Below are 22,342 nucleotides of genomic sequence, written 5' to 3' on the forward strand. Positions count from 1 at the left end.
AGTGCATCACCCAGTTCTTTGGGCTGAACAGGTAAGGGCTGTCAGCAGCAGCCAAGCCAGGGAGGATCCCACAGCGACAGCTCCCAGCAGCCTGCCAGAGCCAGAGACAGGGCCTGGGGCTCCTTCGCAGTCCTCTGCCTTCCACCCATCACTTCTCAGCGTGCCCATCCCTTCCATCTTCCCCCAGGTCCTACTGCTTTGAGCACTGCCCTCGACAGACAGCAGTGACAGCTTCAGCAACCGGCACCCGCTGCGCCATCTGCCAGGAGACCGTGGGGAACATTGCATCCTACCACACCCTGACGTGCTCGGTTTGCAAACATGCCTGGTTCCACCGGGACTGCATCCAGGTAGGAGTCCTCCCCTCACCCTGCAGGCACGCTTAGTGCTAAGCAGCACCAGGCGCTGCTCACGCTCACTCTGCTTGTTCTTCTCCTGCAGCAACAGGCCTTGAATGATGGCAAGGAGTGCTTCCGCTGCCCTGTCTGTCAAGACAATGCTCTTTTCTGCATAGAGATGTCCATCCTCGGGATCCGAATCCCAGATAGCTTGGAGTCCTTCTGCCAAACCATGCAGATGAGAAGGTGTGAACACTGGGCCTGCCAGCGAGTGTCTCTGCAGTCCTGGCCTTTGGCCGTCACAGGAGCACGTGCCTCAGCTTCATGGAGAAGCTGGAAATGGGGTTGGGGTGGATGAGAGGGGATAACCTTGGATCTGGTGCTGGCAATGCTGGAGCCTCATCACTTTCCCTCCCTTCTTTTATAGAACACCAGCATGGGAGGACGAGCGTGCATTCGCAACACTTCAGCAGAGGCACAGGTGCTGTGATGCCATCGTGTGCTTTTACCACGGAGGCAGGGAGCTGGCAGAAGAAGAGGGGTGAGTTACCGCAGCAGCTCTCTGTGGATCCGTGGGGGATGTCACGGAGCCTCAGCACAGGCTGGGGCAGCAAGGACTGAGCAGCAGAGATGTGCCGGGGACTCCCTGGCTAGGCTCACTTGGTCCTCAAAGCCACAACCCCCTTGCTTCCCCAGGCCCTGGCAGCTGATCCTGTGCAGCTCCTGTGGAGTGGAGAGCACCCACCGGCAGTGCTCCTACTCAAGCATCAGGATGAACATGTGGGACTGTGACAGATGTGCTGGCCTGGGTACCGGTAAGAGGCGATGAGTCGCGAGGCACGGGGATGGGGCCAGGCAAGGCCTGGCAGCAAGTGCTCGGGGCAGCTTTGCCAGAGTCTCTCTGCTCCAGGAGGGATGGCAGCCTGTCCCTACCCGGAGCTACAGGTTCCTCCTGCTGACCTTCCGCCTCCCCTTACAGCCTCCGCCGCCATCTCGGAGCTCGCGGCACTCAGCACTGCCAGCCAGCAGAGCAGCCTGGAGCCATCCCACAGCCCCCAGGAGCACGAGCACAACTGCTCCGGCCCCGACAGCCAGGCAGCATCCGAGCCATCACACAGGTCCCAGCTGCCGCAGCTCAGCTGCCAGACCAGTGAGCTGGGGACAACCTGCTCACATGGTCCTGACCATCAGGATACAGTGGAGCAGCACCAAGCACAGCATGGGAGCAGCCATACACCCACCCCAGCCACTGAAAGCAGCTCCCGCATCTCCACCAGACGGGGCAGATCGGGATCCTCCAGAGCAGCCACAGCAGCTGCACGCAGGAGGCGTCCCAGGCAGCGGAGAACAAGCCGCACACGAAGCCGCTCCCCGCTGCAAGGTCGGGCCCCAGGATCCCAGAGCCCGACCAGAAGACCTCGAGGCAGCAGGCGAACACCATCTCCAGCTGCTCAGAACAGAACCCGCAGCACCACCAGAGCGGCAAGGCGGAGGTCCTCGAGGGCTCCCCTGCATTCACACCCTGCGGAGTGGCCCGGGCAGACAGGGGAGGCCCGCATGCAAAGCTGTTCCTCAGTGGCACAACGAGCCACATATGTCCTCAGCCGGTGCAGAAGAGGCTGCAGGAGAAAGCCCCAACAGCAGAGGCTTTCCCGGCCATGAAGTGACTCCCGGGTCTAACATTGAAGCCAACAACCACCTCCCATAAGCCCAAAAGAAGATGCCGTGTTCCAACAGTGCGGTCTATCCAGGCATGTTGTCACTCCTGGGTGCAACATCGATCCAACATCTGCTGACCCCCCGCACAATCAGCCCAAAAAAGGTGACATGGAAGCAGTTCCAACCGGGGGGGCATCCCAGGCACAAAGGCACTCCTGGGTCTAAGATCGGAGCCAACATCCGCACCCCGGCACAATTTGCCTGAAGGCAGACGCATGGAAACAGCCGCGGGCCAGTACCATGTGCTGGCTCTAGCCCCAAGTGTCCAACACAATAAACCCAACCATCCCCCACCCATTTCTTTGTCAGCTTCCTTTTCTCCGCTTGTCCTGATGTGGGCAGACTAAGGCGCTGGGATCACAGGGTTTCCTCCTCCTCAGCACCTTCCTTGATGAGGCCCTCTTGCTTCAGCTGCAGCAAGTGTCACGCTTGCAGGCTCTTGTCCTGATGGGGGATTTCAACCACCCGCACGTATGGCCGCTGGGATAGCGGCACGGCGGGTGGCAGACAATCCAGGGCATTCCTGGGGCCTGTTGAGGATAACTTCCTGGTCCAGGCATTAGATGGAGCGAGCCGAGGTGAAGCCTTACAAGAGCCGCTCTCCATCAGATTTGAGAAACCATGGCAGTTGGGTGAAATCCCTGGTGACTGGCAAAAAGGAAACATGACTCCAAGTTTAAGAAGGGCAGAAAGGATGACCCGGGGACCTAGAGGCTGGTGAGCCTCACCTCTGTGCCTGGGATGATCATGGAGCAGATCCTCCTGCTCACCATGTGAAGGCACACAGGAGACCAAGAGGTGACCCGAGACAGCCGGCGTGGCTTCACCAAAGGCGGATCTTGCCTGACCAATCAATCTGGTGGCCCTTTGTGATGGAGGGTGGCAGCGGTGGACGGGGAAAAGGCGAGGGATGTCATCTCCCCGGCCTTCTGCAAAGCCTTTGACACGGTCCCTCACCTCATCCTTCTCTGTAAATGGGAATGGTATGGATTTGAAGGAGGCAGTGCTCGCTGGATGAAGAAGTGGTTGGCTGATGGCAGCCAAAGGCTTGTGATCAACGGTTCTCTGTCTGGGTGGAGGCCGGTCACGAGAGGTGCCCCCTAGGAATCAGGGGGCTTGGGATGGGTGCTGCCATTGTCTGCATGTGTAGAGATGAGATCAGGAAAGCAAAGCCACAGGAGGATCTGAACTTGGAAGGGATGTGAAAAATAGCAAGGGTTTCTACAGGTCCATGGGCAGGTAGAGACTGACCAAGGAAAGTGTTCCACCTCTGATAAATGAAAACAGAGAACTTGGGTCCTGTGCTCTTCAACACCTTGATAAAGGATATAGACGATGGAGTTGGGCGCACTCTCAGCAAGTCTGCAGACAACACCCAGCTCAGTGATGCTGTCGATCCATTCGAGGTAAGGGAAACCATCCAGAGGAACCTGGACAGGCTGGAGAAGTGGGCCTATTGGAACCTAAGGCGTTGCTCTGTGGCTTGGGCAATCCCAGATATTTACACAGACTAGAGGAAGAACCCCTTGAGAGCAAGCCTGCAGAGAAGAACTTACATGTCCTGGTGTTCAAGAAGGTGGTCATGAGGCAGCAGTGTGGCTAGCAGCCCAACAAGCCAGCTGTATCCTGGGTAGTATTAAACAAGGAGTGGCCTGCAGGGAGAGCTAGGGGATTGTCCCCCTTTACTCACCTCCTGTGAGACTGCATTTGGAGTATTGCATCCAGGCCTGGGGCTCCCAGTACATGAAGGACGTGGAGCTCTTGGAGCAGGTGCAGAGGAGGGCCACTAAGATGACCAGAGGGCTGGAGCACCTCTGCTATGAGGAAAGGTTGAGGGAACCGGGTTTGTTGCTTGGGGAAGAGAAGGATTCAGGAGACCTCATTGTGGCCTTCCAGTACTTGTACTGAGCGTAGAAACAGAAGGGAGCCCCTCTTCAACTTTTTAACAACTTGAAGCTGCAAGACGGCTGGTTGAAATTCAAATCTTTAAGAGCTGTTTTCACTGGGAACTGTGGAAAATGTCAGGTGCGTATGAAATACAAAAAGCAACACATTCACATCCTCTCACTCATTCACATTCTTAATTAGTTTTGTTTTGTTTTTTTTTCTTTTTATTTTTCTCCCAGATCTTCTAAGGAGTTCTTAGAGCCTCAGCATAAGCTGCTCATTTTGACCCTGGTGCATAAGATCACCATATCTTTCTGACCCCTTTTACAACTGCTTACAGGGGTGGATAACGATAGGATACAAAGGGGAATGGTTTTAAAACTAAGACAGGAGAGGTTTAGATTAGATATTAGGGGGAAGTTTTTTCACTCAGAGGGTGGTGATGCACTGGAACAGGTTGCCCAAGGAGGCTGTGGATGCTCCATCCCTGGAGGTATTCAAGGCCAGGCTGGATGTGGCTCTGGGCAGCCTGGTCTGGTGGCTGACAATCCTGCCCATGGCAGGAGGGTTGAAACTGGATGATTTTTGAGACACTTTTCAACCCAGGCCATTCTCTGATTCCATGAAATGTACTCATTAAAGAGAAAAATCTGCGTTTTCTCCCATTTTTCCTGTGATTTTTTACTCTTAGCAAGATGCACTGGTGAAAACAGGACTTCAGGGAAATTCATGTGATTAAATAAATGAGGTTCTATTGCTGGACAAAAAGGGATGTATCAGAATGTGAAAAACCTTTTACAGAAATATAGCAGTCTCATCTGACCTGTTGAGCAACGACTCCGGGCTCCTGCTCAATTGTTCCTCCTGAATTTTTCCCATCTCTATGTGCCACACTTCTCATCCAGAGGGCTTTTCAGGAAAGAATCTTTTCAGGCAGTGCTACAAGTCTCCTTTTCTCACACATCCTTCTTCTCTAATGTCCTGGCTCACTTTTTCCCATCTCTATGTGCCACAGAATCCATTGTTCAAATAGGGTAAGTCAACAAGGTGTATATGCAAAGCTGGATCATTTGAGACTTAGGGATACTGCAGTAAGAAAAAGGATGGAGAGCTAGAGTTCTGGGATATAAGCAAACAGGAACACTCCTTGAGGAGCAACAGAACAGGATGATGTTAACTACCTTCATTTTGTTCTCGTAATTCTTTGCAAGAAGTCGTGGTCATGGTATTAGGAAATGAGCAAATCTTTAAAAACCCTTTGTGTCAGCGTGACTAAGGACACAGGGATGTAGCCATCTGCTCAGCCAAAGACTATGCTTCATTACTTCAGATACTGGGGTCAGTGAGATGATCTCCAGAGGTTTGTTTCAGTGTCAGCTGTCCTGTGATTCTCTAATTTCTTCTATTTCATTGGAATCTGATTGTAAAATCGATATAATAATGAAAGGAATTGCAATGCGAAGATAGTTTACTCATGGAGATACTCAGGCATACCAGCCACAGAGATTGCAAAATATCCTATGTGTATACAAGTTCTGCACCAAAACCTGCAATGGGATGGTTGTTGGTGCGAAGATGCATTTTTTCCAAGGGACTAAGGCACTCCTGAAGGTACCTCAGGTGAGAAAACACACAGACAGATTGGGGATCTCAAGAGGAGACATAAACATGGAGGGCTGCAAGGAGAGAGAGGCTCTTGAACGTTTTCAGTTTCAGCACTAATGAAGAGCAGTGAGCGTGCTTACATTGAAGTTGCTCATTAGGAAAAAATTCTTTCCAGAAAGAGTGGTTGGACGTTGGAGCAGCCTGCTCAGGGAGGTGGGGGATTCACTTTCCCTTGTGGTGTTGAAGAAGAGGATAGATGTGGCACTGAGAGACATGACTTCTGTGATGTACAGGGATAAGTACCTGGAATTGGGGCAGTGACACTTTAATGCCCCGTACACTACATGACGTTTTGATGTGGAATACTGAAATCCAAAAACAAAAAACAAAAACAAAAACAAAAACATAGAACCATGACATTCCACCCCTTATTCTACATCGTTACATCATGCTTAAAATATATATACATATATACAAACAAACAAAAAACAAAAAACAAAACAACAAAAAAATTAAAATGCATTACACACACATGGTTATATGCATATACATAGAATCAGTGACAGCACTCCCCCAGCATCAAGTTTCCTTTTGGTACACATTGGACATCCCCATTCTTCTGCATTACCCACCAAGTGGATCCTGGTCCCTGGGCAAAAACTGTACCACGGAGAGGTTTGCCCTTTCCAGAAGCTGGAAGAACCCAAACTGCCTTTCCTAACATGTTCTTTACATGTACAACAGGGACTTTATCTCCCTCTACGGTATGTAGGGAACTGGATTGGTTAGGACCATCACGACTGATAGATCCTCTGGTATTGACCAACCAGGTAGCTTCTGCCAGATGTTTCTCCCAGTGCTTAAATGTTCCGCCACCCAGTGCTTTTAGCATCGTTTTTAACAATCCATTGTATCGTTCAATTTTACCAGAGGCTGGTGCATGATAGGGAATATGGTAAATCCACTCGATGCCATGATCTTTGGCCCAAGTGTTTACAAGAGAATTTTTGGAATGAGTCCCATTATCTGACTCAATCCTTTCTGGGGTGCCATGTCGCCACAGGACTTGATTCTCAAGACCCAGTGTGGTGTTTCGGGCAGTAGCATGGGGTACTGCATATGTTTTGAGCCACCCAGTGGTTGCCTCCACCAGTAGTAAGCACATAATGCTTACCATTGCGAGATCGTGGCAAGGAGATATAATCAACCTGCCATGCCTCCCCATATTTGTACTTTTGCCATCGCCCTTCCTCCCAGAGAGGTTTCATCCTCTTGGCTTGTTTGATGATGGCACATGTTTCACAGTTATGATGCTTCCCATTTTATTATGCTGGACCACGATGTCTGAAGCAGATGTTGGTGGTATGGCAGTCGAGGTTGAACCTTCCCACCACTATTTCACCACATTCTGTCAGCATGTGATAGATGGCAGAAGAGGAGCAGTCTAACAAAACAGCATCTGACATGGAAATGTGCATGAAAAAAATAACGTAATGAAATCAATGTGAAAAAAAATGGAACTCAATGACATTCATTAATGCTTGTTGAACTATTCTGGACACCAAACAGTGTCTCCACAGCTGTGAGCAGAGTTAAGTGGTACATGGTGCCTTTCAGTAGTGGCAAAAGCGTGAGTAGAGAGCCTGTAGTAGATGATGCAGATTTTCATAAGCATGGCATACAGGCTCTTGTTCATTGCTAGAGAGGTTGCATATGCTAATGGTGGTGGCTATGTTAAAACACAGTAGCCAAGAATTTGCTCTATAAAATACTGTTCTTGAGCTCTCTGTCTCTTGCACTTACAATTGAAATAAATACGAGGGATTACACTCAGAGTGACCTACATATACACAAGTTTTGTAGCAGTGTGTATTAAAAATAAAGGAAGACAGGGAGTATAAATCTAGCTCCCTCAAAATAAAAAAACATCAGTCGTTAATACACAAGAATGTTAGAGAACACAGTCTGTATGATATGAAAATTTCTATTATTTGCTCCAAGAAGTAGTTGTTCAAGAGTTTTGCTGAGTAACCATTCTTTACCCGTTGTTCCAAATGGAGAGAATTGTATATATTTGAGATAATTAGCTAATTTGACTAAATAATTAAGCGTTAATCACAGAATCACAGAATCACAGAATCACAGAATTGTAGGGGTTGGAAGGGACCTCCAGAGATCATCGAGTCCAACCCCCCTGCCAAAGCAGGTTCCCTACACCAGGTAGCACAGGTAGGCATCCAGGCAGGTCTTGAACGTCTCCAGAGAAGGAGACTCCATCACCTCCCTGGGCAGCCTGTTCCAGTGCTCCGTCACCCTCACTGTAAAGAAGTTCTTGCGCATGTTTGTGCGGAACTTCCTATGCTCCAGTTTCTGGCCGTTTCCCCTTGTCCTGTCTCCACTCACCACTGAAAAGAGTCCGGCCTCGCCATTCTGCCCCCCACACCTTAGATATTTATAGACCTGGATCAGGTCCCCTCTCAGTCTCCTTTTCTCAAGGCTGAACAGACCCAGTTCACTCAGCCTTTAATACTAAAGTTGTAAGTTAAATATCACAAAAAAAATAGCCTGGGAAGAATATACGGAGATTGCCTGCATGTTCAGAGATAAGATCAAAAAACACAAGACAAAGATGGAGTTGAAATTGGCAAGGGGCGAGAAAAATAGCAAGAAGGGGTTATGCAGGTACATAGGCAGGAGGAAACAGAGCAAGGAGAGCGTAAGCCCTCTAATAAACGAGAACAGAGACCTGGCTTCCTCAGAGATGGAAAAAGCTGAGGTGCAAAGTCAGCCAGTCTGAAGATGACACCAAGCTGAGCTCGTGGTAGTAATGGTGATGAGAGCACGGTTGGACTAGATGGAGGAGCAGCTGAGGGAGCTGGGATTGTTTAGTCTGGAGAAGAGGAGGCTCAGGGCAGACCTCATTGCACTCTACAACTTCCTGAAGGGAGGCTGTGAAGAGGAATTTGGCCTCTTCTCCCAGGCAACAAACAGGACCCAAGGAAATGGCCACAAGTTGTACCGGAGGAGGCTAAGATCAGACATGAGGAAAAACTTTTTCCCCCCGACAGTGGTCAGGCACTGGAATGGCTGCCCACGGAGGCGGTGGAGTCGCCGTCCCTGGCAGTGTTCAGGAGGCGTCCGGATGAGGAGCTACGAGAGATGGTTTAGTGGCTCGTGGTACGAATGGTGACGGGAGGACGGTTGGACTAGATGGGCCTGTATGTCCTTTCCAACCTTGTGATTCTACAATTCTATGATTCTATGAAAGGTTGCCCCCAGAAACCTTTGGTGGAGCTGCCACCCTCCTGCTTGGAAGCCAAGGGCCCACGCCCATGAGGCGGTGACCGTGATGTCACAGTGGGTGTCACAGAGCGGCCATTGTGACGCGTGAAGCTTGGAGCAGAGCAAAGGCTGCCGGGCTCAGGGGGAGTCACTGCGGCCTGGTGAGGCGTGGAGAGAGGAGGGACTCTCGCAGTGCTCACCGTCGACGCAAATCATGTATGCTAGGAAGCGGAAGTTGTCTGACTCGCAAGAGCCAGGTGAGAGCGCAGCATCGCTGAGCCCCGCTCCCGACACTGGGCAGAGGGGTGCTGGGGCTGTGCCTGCTGCTGAGAGCTGAGAGGGGAGGAAGGGGCAGGCAGGAGCTCCCAGACAGGCCTGGGGCAGGGCCCCTCTGCTCCTTGGCAAGGGGGCCCATCTTGGGCTGTGGCTGCCTTGCCTTGGGCCTGCCGTGGCCCCTTCCCCTCCACCGCCTCCAGCCAGCACGGCAGGCACAGAGCAGGACCCTGGGGACGGCCCTCAGGGACACCTGGCCCCGCCACCTGCTCACCGCTGCTCACATTTGCTCTCTCCTCTGCAGCGTGCGTGCTGTGTGGCTCGGTCGATTACGACCTGGACACCTACGGGCGCATGTTTGACCAGATCGGGTTTAGGGTCCACGAGTTCTGCTTGGTGAGTTCCCTCGAGCAATCCTGACTGCTTCCTGCCGGGACGCTCCCCTTCTTCCTGTCCTCATGAGATCCTGCTCTTTTCTCTCCTACAGATTTTTGCCAACATCTCTTTTGACGAAACACCAACAGACCAGGGAAATGTGCACATTGATTATGCTGCCCTCACAACCAAGGTCAAGCAGGCAAACCAGAAGGTGAGGACCTGAACGGAGCAGGCAGATTTGTGCCCCGAGGGGCTCACACCAGCTTAGCCTGGGCGCAAAGAAAGCAATTGCAGCCTTTCCAACCGCCTCCAGGACAAACTCCTGCAATTGGAGATGCGCCCTGTCCGCCAGGCGGCTTTGTAGAGTGTGACCAAGCAATTCCCACACCCTGTGCCCTGCCCAGAGGTCTGGGGCCGGCTGCAGAGGCCCTGAGCCTGCTGCTGATGGGGCTGTTCTGCTCTTTCCAGCAATGCTGTGTTTGTGGAGAGAGGGGCGCTGCCATCACGTGCACAGAGAGCGGCTGTGAACGAAGCTTCCACCTGCCGTGTGCCAAGGACGGGCAGTGCATCACCCAGTTCTTTGGGCTGAACAGGTAAGGGCTGTCAGCAGCAGCCAAGCCAGGGAGGATCCCACAGCGACAGCTCCCAGCAGCCTGCCAGAGCCAGAGACAGGGCCTGGGGCTCCTTCGCAGTCCTCTGCCTTCCACCCATCACTTCTCAGCGTGCCCATCCCTTCCATCTTCCCCCAGGTCCTACTGCTTTGAGCACCGCCCTCGACAGACAGCAGTGACAGCTTCAGCAACCGGCACCCGCTGCGCCATCTGCCAGGAGACCGTGGGGAACATTGCATCCTACCACACCCTGACGTGCTCGGTTTGCAAACATGCCTGGTTCCACCGGGGCTGCATCCAGGTAGGAGTCCTCCCCTCACCCTGCAGGCACGCTTAGTGCTAAGCAGCACCAGGCGCTGCTCACGCTCACTCTGCTTGTTCTTCTCCTGCAGCAACAGGCCTTGAATGATGGCAAGGAGTGCTTCCGCTGCCCTGTCTGTCAAGACAATGCTCTTTTCTGCATAGAGATGTCCATCCTCGGGATCCGAATCCCAGACAGCGTGGTGTCCTTCTGCCAAACCATGCAGATGAGAAGGTGTGAACACTGGGCCTGCCAGCGAGTGTCTCTGCAGTCCTGGCCTTTGGCCGTCACAGGAGCACGTGCCTCAGCTTCATGGAGAAGCTGGAAATGGGGTTGGGGTGGATGAGAGGGGATAACCTTGGATCTGGTGCTGGCAATGCTGGAGCCTCATCACTTTCCCTCCCTTCTTTTATAGAACACCAGCATGGGAGGACGAGCGTGCATTCGCAACACTTCAGCAGAGGCACAGGTGCTGTGATGCCATCGTGTGCTTTTACCACGGAGGCAGGGAGCTGGCAGAAGAAGAGGGGTGAGTTACCGCAGCAGCTCTCTGTGGATCCGTGGGGGATGTCACGGAGCCTCAGCACAGGCTGGGGCAGCAAGGACTGAGCAGCAGAGATGTGCCGGGGACTCCCTGGCTAGGCTCACTTGGTCCTCAAAGCCACAACCCCCTTGCTTCCCCAGGCCCTGGCAGCTGATCCTGTGCAGCTCCTGTGGAGTGGAGAGCACCCACCGGCAGTGCTCCTACTCAAGCATCAGGATGAACATGTGGGACTGTGACAGATGTGCTGGCCTGGGTACCGGTAAGAGGCGATGAGTCGCAAGGCACGGGGCTGGGGCCAGGCAAGGCCTGGCAGCAAGTGCTCGGGGCAGCTTTGCCAGAGTCTCTCTGCTCCAGGAGGGATGGCAGCCTGTCCCTACCCGGAGCTACAGGTTCCTCCTGCTGACCTTCCGCCTCCCCTTACAGCCTCCGCCGCCATCTCGGAGCTCGCGGCACTCAGCACTGCCAGCCAGCAGAGCAGCCTGGAGCCATCCCACAGCCCCCAGGAGCACGAGCACAACTGCTCCGGCCCCGACAGCCAGGCAGCATCCGAGCCATCACACAGGTCCCAGCTGCCGCAGCTCAGCTGCCAGACCAGTGAGCTGGGGACAACCTGCTCACATGGTCCTGACCATCAGGATACAGTGGAGCAGCACCAAGCACAGCATGGGAGCAGCCATACACCCACCCCAGCCACTGAAAGCAGCTCCCGCATCTCCACCAGACGGGGCAGATCGGGATCCTCCAGAGCAGCCACAGCAGCTGCACGCAGGAGGCGTCCCAGGCAGCGGAGAACAAGCCGCACACGAAGCCGCTCCCCGCTGCAAGGTCGGGCCCCAGGATCCCAGAGCCCGACCAGAAGACCTCGAGGCAGCAGGCGAACACCATCTCCAGCTGCTCAGAACAGAACCCGCAGCACCACCAGAGCGGCAAGGCGGAGGTCCTCGAGGGCTCCCCTGCATTCACACCCTGCGGAGTGGCCCGGGCAGACAGGGGAGGCCCGCATGCAAAGCCGTTCCTCAGTGGCACAACGAGCCACATATGTCCTCAGCCGGTGCAGAAGAGGCTGCAGGAGAAAGCCCCAACAGCAGAGGCTTTCCCGGCCATGAAGTGACTCCCGGGTCTAACATTGAAGCCAACAACCACCTCCCATAAGCCCAAAAGAAGATGCCGTGTTCCAACAGTGCGGTCTATCCAGGCATGTTGTCACTCCTGGGTGCAACATCGATCCAACATCTGCTGACCCCCCGCACAATCAGCCCAAAAAAGGTGACATGGAAGCAGTTCCAACCGGGGGGGCATCCCAGGCACAAAGGCACTCCTGGGTCTAAGATCGGAGCCAACATCCGCACCCCGGCACAATTTGCCTGAAGGCAGACGCATGGAAACAGCCGCGGGCCAGTACCATGTGCTGGCTCTAGCCCCAAGTGTCCAACACAATAAACCCAACCATCCCCCACCCATTTCTTTGTCAGCTTCCTTTTCTCCGCTTGTCCTGATGTGGGCAGACTAAGGCGCTGGGATCACAGGGTTTCCTCCTCCTCAGCACCTTCCTTGATGAGGCCCTCTTGCTTCAGCTGCAGCAAGTGTCACGCTTGCAGGCTCTTGTCCTGATGGGGGATTTCAACCACCCGCACGTATGGCCGCTGGGATAGCGGCACGGCGGGTGGCAGACAATCCAGGGCATTCCTGGGGCCTGTTGAGGATAACTTCCTGGTCCAGGCATTAGATGGAGCGAGCCGAGGTGAAGCCTTACAAGAGCCGCTCTCCATCAGATTTGAGAAACCATGGCAGTTGGGTGAAATCCCTGGTGACTGGCAAAAAGGAAACATGACTCCAAGTTTAAGAAGGGCAGAAAGGATGACCCGGGGACCTAGAGGCTGGTGAGCCTCACCTCTGTGCCTGGGATGATCATGGAGCAGATCCTCCTGCTCACCATGTGAAGGCACACAGGAGACCAAGAGGTGACCCGAGACAGCTGGCGTGGCTTCACCAAAGGCGGATCTTGCATGACCAATTAATCTGGTGGCCCTTTGTGATGGAGGGTGGCAGCGGTGGACGGGGAAAAGGCGAGGGATGTCATCTCCCCGGCCTTCTGCAAAGCCTTTGACACGGTCCCTCACCTCATCCTTCTCTGTAAATGGGAATGGTATGGATTTGAAGGAGGCAGTGCTCGCTGGATGAAGAAGTGGTTGGCTGATGGCAGCCAAAGGCTTGTGATCAACGGTTCTCTGTCTGGGTGGAGGCCGGTCACGAGAGGTGCCCCCTAGGGATCAGCGGGCTTGGGATGGGTGCTGCCATTGTCTGCATGTGTAGAGATGAGATCAGGAAAGCAAAGCCACAGGAGGATCTGAACTTGGAAGGGATGTGAAAAATAGCAAGGGTTTCTACAGGTCCATGGGCAGGTAGAGACTGACCAAGGAAAGTGTTCCACCTCTGATAAATGAAAACAGAGAACTTGGGTCCTGTGCTCTTCAACACCTTGATAAAGGATATAGACGATGGAGTTGGGCGCACTCTCAGCAAGTCTGCAGACAACACCCAGCTCAGTGATGCTGTCGATCCATTCGAGGTAAGGGAAACCATCCAGAGGAACCTGGACAGGCTGGAGAAGTGGGCCTATTGGAACCTAAGGCGTTGCTCTGTGGCTTGGGCAATCCCAGATATTTACACAGACTAGAGGAAGAACCCCTTGAGAGCAAGCCTGCAGAGAAGAACTTACATGTCCTGGTGTTCAAGAAGGTGGTCATGAGGCAGCAGTGTGGCTAGCAGCCCAACAAGCCAGCTGTATCCTGGGTAGTATTAAACAAGGAGTGGCCTGCAGGGAGAGCTAGGGGATTGTCCCCCTTTACTCACCTCCTGTGAGACTGCATTTGGAGTATTGCATCCAGGCCTGGGGCTCCCAGTACATGAAGGACGTGGAGCTCTTGGAGCAGGTGCAGAGGAGGGCCACTAAGATGACCAGAGGGCTGGAGCACCTCTGCTATGAGGAAAGGTTGAGGGAACCGGGTTTGTTGCTTGGGGAAGAGAAGGACCCAGGAGACCTCATTGTGGCCTTCCAGTACTTGTACTGAGCGTAGAAACAGAAGGGAGCCCCTCTTCAACTTTTTAACAACTTGAAGCTGCAAGACGGCTGGTTGAAATTCAAATCTTTAAGAGCTGTTTTCACTGGGAACTGTGGAAAATGTCAGGTGCGTATGAAATACAAAAAGCAACACATTCACATCCTCTCACTCATTCACATTCTTAATTAGTTTTGTTTTGTTTTGTTTTTTCTTTTTATTTTTCTCCCAGATCTTCTAAGGAGTTCTTAGAGCCTCAGCATAAGCTGCTCATTTTGACCCTGGTGCATAAGTTCACCATATCTTTCTGACCCCTTTTACAACTGCTTACAGGGGTGGATAATGATAGGATACAAAGGGGAATGGTTTTAAAACTAAGACAGGAGAGGTTTAGATTAGATATTAGGGGGAAGTTTTTTCACTCAGAGGGTGGTGATGCACTGGAACAGGTTGCCCAAGGAGGCTGTGGATGCTCCATCCCTGGAGGTATTCAAGGCCAGGCTGGATGTGGCTCTGGGCAGCCTGGTCTGGTGGCTGACAATCCTGCCCATGGCAGGAGGGTTGAAACTGGATGATTTTTGAGACACTTTTCAACCCAGGCCATTCTCTGATTCCATGAAATGTACTCATTAAAGAGAAAAATCTGCGTTTTCTCCCATTTTTCCTGTGTTTTTTACTCTTAGCAAGATGCACTGGTGAAAACAGGACTTCAGGGAAATTCATGTGATTAAATAAATGAGGTTCTATTGCTGGACAAAAAGGGATGTATCAGAATGTGAAAAACCTTTTACAGAAATATAGCAGTCTCATCTGACCTGTTGAGCAACGACTCCAGGCTCCTGCTCAATTGTTCCTCCTGAATTTTTCCCATCTCTATGTGCCACACTTCTCATCCAGAGGGCTTTTCAGGAAAGAATCTTTTCAGGCAGTGCTACAAGTCTCCTTTTCTCACACATCCTTCTTCTCTAATGTCCTGGCTCACTTTTTCCCATCTCTATGTGCCACAGAATCCATTGTTCAAATAGGGTAAGTCAACAAGGTGTATATGCAAAGCTGGATCATTTGAGACTTAGGGATACTGCAGTAAGAAAAAGGATGGAGAGCTAGAGTTCTGGGATATAAGCAAACAGGAACACTCCTTGAGGAGCAACAGAACAGGATGATGTTAACTACCTTCATTTTGATCTCGTAATTCTTTGCAAGAAGTCGTGGTCATGGTATTAGGAAATGAGCAAATCTTTAAAAACCCTTTGTGTCAGCGTGACTAAGGACACAGGGATGTAGCCATCTGCTCAGCCAAAGACTATGCTTCATTACTTCAGATACTGGGGTCAGTGAGATGATCTCCAGAGGTTTGTTTCAGTGTCAGCTGTCCTGTGATTCTCTAATTTCTTCTATTTCATTGGAATCTGATTGTAAAATCGATATAATAATGAAAGGAATTGCAATGCGAAGATAGTTTACTCATGGAGATACTCAGGCATACCAGCCACAGAGATTGCAAAATATCCTATGTGTATACAAGTTCTGCACCAAAACCTGCAATGGGATGGTTGTTGGTGCGAAGATGCATTTTTTCCAAGGGACTAAGGCACTCCTGAAGGTACCTCAGGTGAGAAAACACACAGACAGATTGGGGATCTCAAGAGGAGACATGAACGTGGAGGGCTGCAAGGAGAGAGAGGCTCTTGTACGTTTTCAGTTTCAGCACTAATGAAGAGCAGTGAGCGTGCTTACATTGAAGTTGCTTATTAGGAAAAAATTCTTTCCAGAAAGAGTGGTTGGACGTTGGAGCAGCCTGCTCAGGGAGGTGGTGGATTCACTTTCCCTTGTGGTGTTGAAGAAGAGGATAGATGAGGCACTGAGAGACATGACTTCTGTGATGTACAGGGATAGGTACCTGGAATTGGGGCAGTGACACTTTAATGCCCCGTACACTACATGACGTTTTGATGTGGAATACTGAAACCCAAAAACAAAAAACAAAAACAAAAACAAAAACATAGAACCATGACATTCCACCCCTTATTCTACATCGTTACATCATGCTTAAAATATATATACATATATACAAACAAACAAAAAACAAAAAACAAACAATCAAAAAAATTAAAATGCATTACACACACATGGTTATACGCATATACATAGAATTAGTAACTGCACTCCCCCAGCATCAAGTTTCCTTGTGGTACACATTGGACATCCCCATTCTTCTGCATTACCCACCAAGTGGATCCTGGTCCCTTGGCCAAAAACTGTACCACGGAGAGGTTTGCCCTTTCCAGAAGCTGGAAGAACCCAAACTGCCTTTCCTAACATGTTCTTTACATGTACAACAGGGACTTTATCTCCCTCTACGGTATGTAGGGAACTGGATTGGTTAGGACCATCACGACTGATAGATCCTCTGGTATTGACTAACCAGGTAGCTTCTGCCAGATGTTTCTCCCAGTGCTTAAATGTTCCGCCACCCAGTGCTTTTAGCATCGTTTTTAACAATCCATTGTAGTGTTCAATTTTACCAGAGGCTGGTGCACGATAGGGAATATGGTAAATCCACTCGATGCCATGATCTTTGGCCCAAGTATTTACAAGAGAATTTTTGGAATGAGTCCCATTATCTGACTCAATCCTTTCTGGGGTGCCATGTCGCCACAGGACTTGATTCTCAAGACCCAGTGTGGTGTTTCGGGCAGTAGCATGGGGTACTGCATATGTTTTGAGCCACCCAGTGGTTGCCTCCACCAGTAGTAAGCACATAATGCTTACCATTGCGAGATCGTGGCAAGGAGATATAATCAACCTGCCATGCCTCCCCATATTTGTACTTTTGCCATCGCCCTTCCTCCCAGAGAGGTTTCATCCTCTTGGCTTGTTTGATGATGGCACATGTTTCACAGTTATGATGCTTCCCATTTTATTATGCTGGACCACGATGTCTGAAGCAGATGTTGGTGGTATGGCAGTCGAGGTTGAACCTTCCCACCACTATTTCACCACATTCTGTCAGCATGTGATAGATGGCAGAAGAGGAGCAGTCTAACAAAACAGCATCTGACATGGAAATGTGCATGAAAAAAATAACGTAATGAAATCAATGTGAAAAACAATGGAACTCAATGACATTCATTAATGCTTGTTGAACTATTCTGGACACCAAACAGTGTCTCCACAGCTGTGAGCAGAGTTAAGTGGTACATGGTGCCTTTCAGTAGTGGCAAAAGCGTGAGTAGATAGCCTGTAGTAGATGATGCAGATTTTCATAAGCATGGCATACAGGCTCTTGTTCATTGCTAGAGAGGTTGCATATGCTAATGGTGGTGGCTATGTTAAAACACAGTAGCCAAGAATTTGCTCTATAAAATACTGTTCTTGAGCTCTCTGTCTCTTGCACTTACAATTGAAATAAATACGAGGGATTACACTCAGAGTGACCTGCATATACACAAGTTTTGTAGCAGTGTGTATTAAAAATAAAGGAAGACAGGGAGTATAAATCTAGCTCCCTCAAAATAAAAAAACATCAGTCGTTAATACACAAGAATGTTAGAGAACACAGTCTGTATGATATGAAAATTTCTATTATTTGCTCCAAGAAGTAGTTGTTCAAGAGTTTTGCTGAGTAACCATTCTTTACCCGTTGTTCCAAATGGAGAGAATTGTATATATTTGAGATAATTAGCTAATTTGACTAAATAATTAAGCGTTAATCACAGAATCACAGAATCACAGAATTGTAGGGGTTGGAAGGGACCTCCAGAGATCATCGAGTCCAACCCCCCTGCCAAAGCAGGTTCCCTACACCAGGTAGCACAGGTAGGCATCCAGGCAGGTCTTGAACGTCTCCAGAGAAGGAGACTCCATCACCTCCCTGGGCAGCCTGTTCCAGTGCTCCGTCACCCTCACTGTAAAGAAGTTCTTGCGCATGTTTGTGCGGAACTTCCTATGCTCCAGTTTCTGGCCGTTTCCCCTTGTCCTGTCTCCACTCACCACTGAAAAGAGTCCGGCCTCGCCATTCTGCCCCCCACACCTTAGATATTTATAGACCTGGATCAGGTCCCCTCTCAGTCTCCTTTTCTCAAGGCTGAACAGACCCAGTTCACTCAGCCTTTAATACTAAAGTTGTAAGTTAAATATCACAAAAAAAATAGCCTGGGAAGAATATACGGAGATTGCCTGCATGTTCAGAGATAAGATCAAAAAACACAAGACAAAGATGGAGTTGAAATTGGCAAGGGGCGAGAAAAATAGCAAGAAGGGGTTATGCAGGTACATAGGCAGGAGGAAACAGAGCAAGGAGAGCGTAAGCCCTCTAATAAACGAGAACAGAGACCTGGCTTCCTCAGAGATGGAAAAAGCTGAGGTGCAAAGTCAGCCAGTCTGAAGATGACACCAAGCTGAGCTCGTGGTAGTAATGGTGATGAGAGCACGGTTGGACTAGATGGAGGAGCAGCTGAGGGAGCTGGGATTGTTTAGTCTGGAGAAGAGGAGGCTCAGGGCAGACCTCATTGCACTCTACAACTTCCTGAAGGGAGGCTGTGAAGAGGAATTTGGCCTCTTCTCCCAGGCAACAAACAGGACCCAAGGAAATGGCCACAAGTTGTACCGGAGGAGGCTAAGATCAGACATGAGGAAAAACTTTTTCCCCCCAACAGTGGTCAGGCACTGGAATGGCTGCCCACGGAGGCGGTGGAGTCGCCGTCCCTGGCAGTGTTCAGGAGGCGTCCGGATGAGGAGCTACGAGATATGGTTTAGTGGCTCGTGGTACGAATGGTGATGGGAGGACGGTTGGACTAGATGGGCCTGTATGTCCTTTCCAACCTTGTGATTCTACAATTCTATGATTCTATGAAAGGTTGCCCCCAGAAACCTTTGGTGGAGCTGCCACCCTCCTGCTTGGAAGCCAAGGGCCCGCGCCCATGAGGCGGTGACCGTGATGTCACAGTGGGTGTCACAGAGCGGCCATTGTGACGCGTGAAGCTTGGAGCAGAGCAAAGGCTGCCGGGCTCAGGGGGAGTCACTGCGGCCTGGTGAGGCGTGGAGAGAGGAGGGACTCTCGCAGTGCTCACCGTCGACGCAAATCATGTATGCTAGGAAGCGGAAGTTGTCTGACTCGCAAGAGCCAGGTGAGAGCGCAGCATCCCTGAGCCCCGCTCCCGACACTGGGCAGAGGGGTGCTGGGGCTGTGCCTGCTGCTGAGAGCTGAGAGGGGAGGAAGGGGCAGGCAGGAGCTCCCAGACAGGCCTGGGGCAGGGCCCCTCTGCTCCTTGGCAAGGGGGCCCATCTTGGGCTGTGGCTGCCTTGCCTTGGGCCTGCCGTGGCCCCTTCCCCTCCACCGCCTCCAGCCAGCACGGCAGGCACAGAGCAGGACCCTGGGGACGGCCCTCAGGGACACCTGGCCCCGCCACCTGCTCACCGCTGCTCACTTTTCCTCTCTCCTCTGCAGCGTGCGTGCTGTGTGGCTCGGTCGATTACGACCTGGACACCTATGGGCGCATGTTTGACCAGATCGGGTTTAGGGTCCACGAGTTCTGCTTGGTGAGTTCCCTCGAGCAATCCTGACTGCTTCCTGCCGGGACGCTCCCCTTCTTCCTGTCCTCATGAGATCCTGCTCTTTTCTCTCCTACAGATTTTTGCCAACATCTCTTTTGATGAAACACCAACAGACCAGGGAACTGTGCACATTGATTATGCTGCCCTCACAACCAAGGTCAAGCAGGCAAACCAGAAGGTGAGGACCTGAACGGAGCAGGCAGATTTGTGCCCCGAGGGGCTCACACCAGCTTAGCCTGGGCGCAAAGAAAGCAATTGCAGCCTTTCCAACCACCTCCAGGACAAAGTCCTGCAATTGGAGATGCGCCCTGTCCGCCAGGCGGCTTTGTAGAGTGTGACCAAGCAATTCCCACACCCTGTGCCCTGCCCAGAGGTCTGGGGCCGGCTGCAGAGGCCCTGAGCCTGCTGCTGATGGGGCTGTTCTGCTCTTTCCAGAAATGCTGTGTTTGTGGAGAGAGGGGAGCTGCCATCACGTGCACAGAGAGCGGCTGTGAACGAAGCTTCCACCTGCCGTGTGCCAAGGACGGGCAGTGCATCACCCAGTTCTTTGGGCTGCACAGGTAAGGGCTGTCAGCAGCAGCCAAGCCAGGGAGGATCCCACAGCGACAGCTCCCAGCAGCCTGCCAGAGCCAGAGACAGGGCCTGGGGCTCCTTTGCAGTCCTCTGCCTTCCACCCATCACTTCTCAGCGTGCCCATCCCTTCCATCTTCCCCCAGGTCCTACTGCTTTGAGCACTGCCCTCGACAGACAGCAGTGACAGCTTCAGCAACCGGCACCCGCTGCGCCATCTGCCAGGAGACCGTGGGGAACATTGCATCCTACCACACCCTGACGTGCTCGGTTTGCAAACATGCCTGGTTCCACCGGGACTGCATCCAGGTAGGAGTCCTCCCCTCACCCTGCAGGCACGCTTAGTGCTAAGCAGCACCAGGCGCTGCTCACGCTCACTCTGCTTGTTCTTCTCCTGCAGCAACAGGCCTTGAATGATGGCAAGGAGTGCTTCCGCTGCCCTGTCTGTCAAGACAATGCTCTTTTCTGCATAGAGATGTCCATCCTCGGGATCCGAATCCCAGACAGCGTGGATTCCTTCTGCCAAACCATGCAGATGAGAAGGTGTGAACACTGGGCCTGCCAGCGAGTGTCTCTGCAGTCCTGGCCTTTGGCCGTCACAGGAGCACGTGCCTCAGCTTCATGGAGAAGCTGGAAATGGGGTTGGGGTGGATGAGAGGGGATAACCTTGGATCTGGTGCTGGCAATGCTGGAGCCTCATCACTTTCCCTCCCTTCTTTTATAGAACACCAGCATGGGAGGACGAGCGTGCATTCGCAACACTTCAGCAGAGGCACAGGTGCTGTGATGCCATCGTGTGCTTTTACCACGGAGGCAGGGAGCTGGCAGAAGAAGAGGGGTGAGTTACCGCAGCAGCTCTCTGTGGATCCGTGGGGGATGTCACGGAGCCTCAGCACAGGCTGGGGCAGCAAGGACTGAGCAGCAGAGATGTGCCGGGGACTCCCTGGCTAGGCTCACTTGGTCCTCAAAGCCACAACCCCCTTGCTTCCCCAGGCCCTGGCAGCTGATCCTGTGCAGCTCCTGTGGAGTGGAGAGCACCCACCGGCAGTGCTCCTACTCAAGCATCAGGATGAACATGTGGGACTGTGACAGATGTGCTGGCCTGGGTACCGGTAAGAGGCGATGAGTCGCGAGGCACGGGGATGGGGCCAGGCAAGGCCTGGCAGCAAGTGCTCGGGGCAGCTTTGCCAGAGTCTCTCTGCTCCAGGAGGGATGGCAGCCTGTCCCTACCCGGAGCTACAGGTTCCTCCTGCTGACCTTCCGCCTCCCCTTACAGCCTCCGCCGCCATCTCGGAGCTCGCGGCACTCAGCACTGCCAGCCAGCAGAGCAGCCTGGAGCCATCCCACAGCCCCCAGGAGCACGAGCACAACTGCTCCGGCCCCGACAGCCAGGCAGCATCCGAGCCATCACACAGGTCCCAGCTGCCGCAGCTCAGCTGCCAGACCAGTGAGCTGGGGACAACCTGCTCACATGGTCCTGACCATCAGGATACAGTGGAGCAGCACCAAGCACAGCATGGGAGCAGCCATACACCCACCCCAGCCACTGAAAGCAGCTCCCGCATCTCCACCAGACGGGGCAGATCGGGATCCTCCAGAGCAGCCACAGCAGCTGCACGCAGGAGGCGTCCCAGGCAGCGGAGAACAAGCCGCACACGAAGCCGCTCCCCGCTGCAAGGTCGGGCCCCAGGATCCCAGAGCCCGACCAGAAGACCTCGAGGCAGCAGGCGAACACCATCTCCAGCTGCTCAGAACAGAACCCGCAGCACCACCAGAGCGGCAAGGCGGAGGTCCTCGAGGGCTCCCCTGCATTCACACCCTGCGGAGTGGCCCGGGCAGACAGGGGAGGCCCGCATGCAAAGCCGTTCCTCAGTGGCACAACGAGCCACATATGTCCTCAGCCGGTGCAGAAGAGGCTGCAGGAGAAAGCCCCAACAGCAGAGGCTTTCCCGGCCATGAAGTGACTCCCGGGTCTAACATTGAAGCCAACAACCACCTCCCATAAGCCCAAAAGAAGATGCCGTGTTCCAACAGTGCGGTCTATCCAGGCATGTTGTCACTCCTGGGTGCAACATCGATCCAACATCTGCTGACCCCCCACACAATCAGCCCAAAAAAGGTGACATGGAAGCAGTTCCAACCGGGGGGGCATCCCAGGCACAAAGGCACTCCTGGGTCTAAGATCGGAGCCAACATCCGCACCCCGGCACAATTTGCCT

At 52.5% G+C, this 22,342-nt stretch overlaps 2 protein-coding genes across 2 annotated transcripts; both read left to right on the forward strand.

Moving 5' to 3' along the window:
• The first annotated feature begins 9,045 nt into the window (after positions 1-9,045).
• On the forward strand, positions 9,046-12,049 carry LOC125685679 (PHD finger protein 7-like). The gene is made up of 10 exons (XM_048928962.1): positions 9,046-9,088; positions 9,409-9,500; positions 9,592-9,693; positions 9,951-10,075; positions 10,232-10,394; positions 10,486-10,628; positions 10,810-10,923; positions 11,079-11,197; positions 11,362-11,387; positions 11,660-12,049. The coding sequence occupies exons 1-10, from the start codon at positions 9,046-9,048 to the stop codon at positions 12,047-12,049; spliced, it is 1,317 nt and encodes a 438-aa protein (XP_048784919.1).
• Positions 12,050-19,083: 7,034 nt separating this feature from the next.
• On the forward strand, positions 19,084-22,087 carry LOC125685699 (PHD finger protein 7-like). The gene is made up of 10 exons (XM_048928989.1): positions 19,084-19,126; positions 19,447-19,538; positions 19,630-19,731; positions 19,989-20,113; positions 20,270-20,432; positions 20,524-20,666; positions 20,848-20,961; positions 21,117-21,235; positions 21,400-21,425; positions 21,698-22,087. Exons 1-10 carry the CDS (start codon positions 19,084-19,086, stop codon positions 22,085-22,087), a joined length of 1,317 nt encoding a protein of 438 aa, XP_048784946.1.
• The last annotated feature ends 255 nt before the right edge of the window (positions 22,088-22,342 follow it).

Source organism: Lagopus muta, chromosome 1, assembly GCF_023343835.1.
Source record: "Lagopus muta isolate bLagMut1 chromosome 1, bLagMut1 primary, whole genome shotgun sequence".
NCBI lineage: Eukaryota > Metazoa > Chordata > Aves > Galliformes > Phasianidae > Lagopus > Lagopus muta.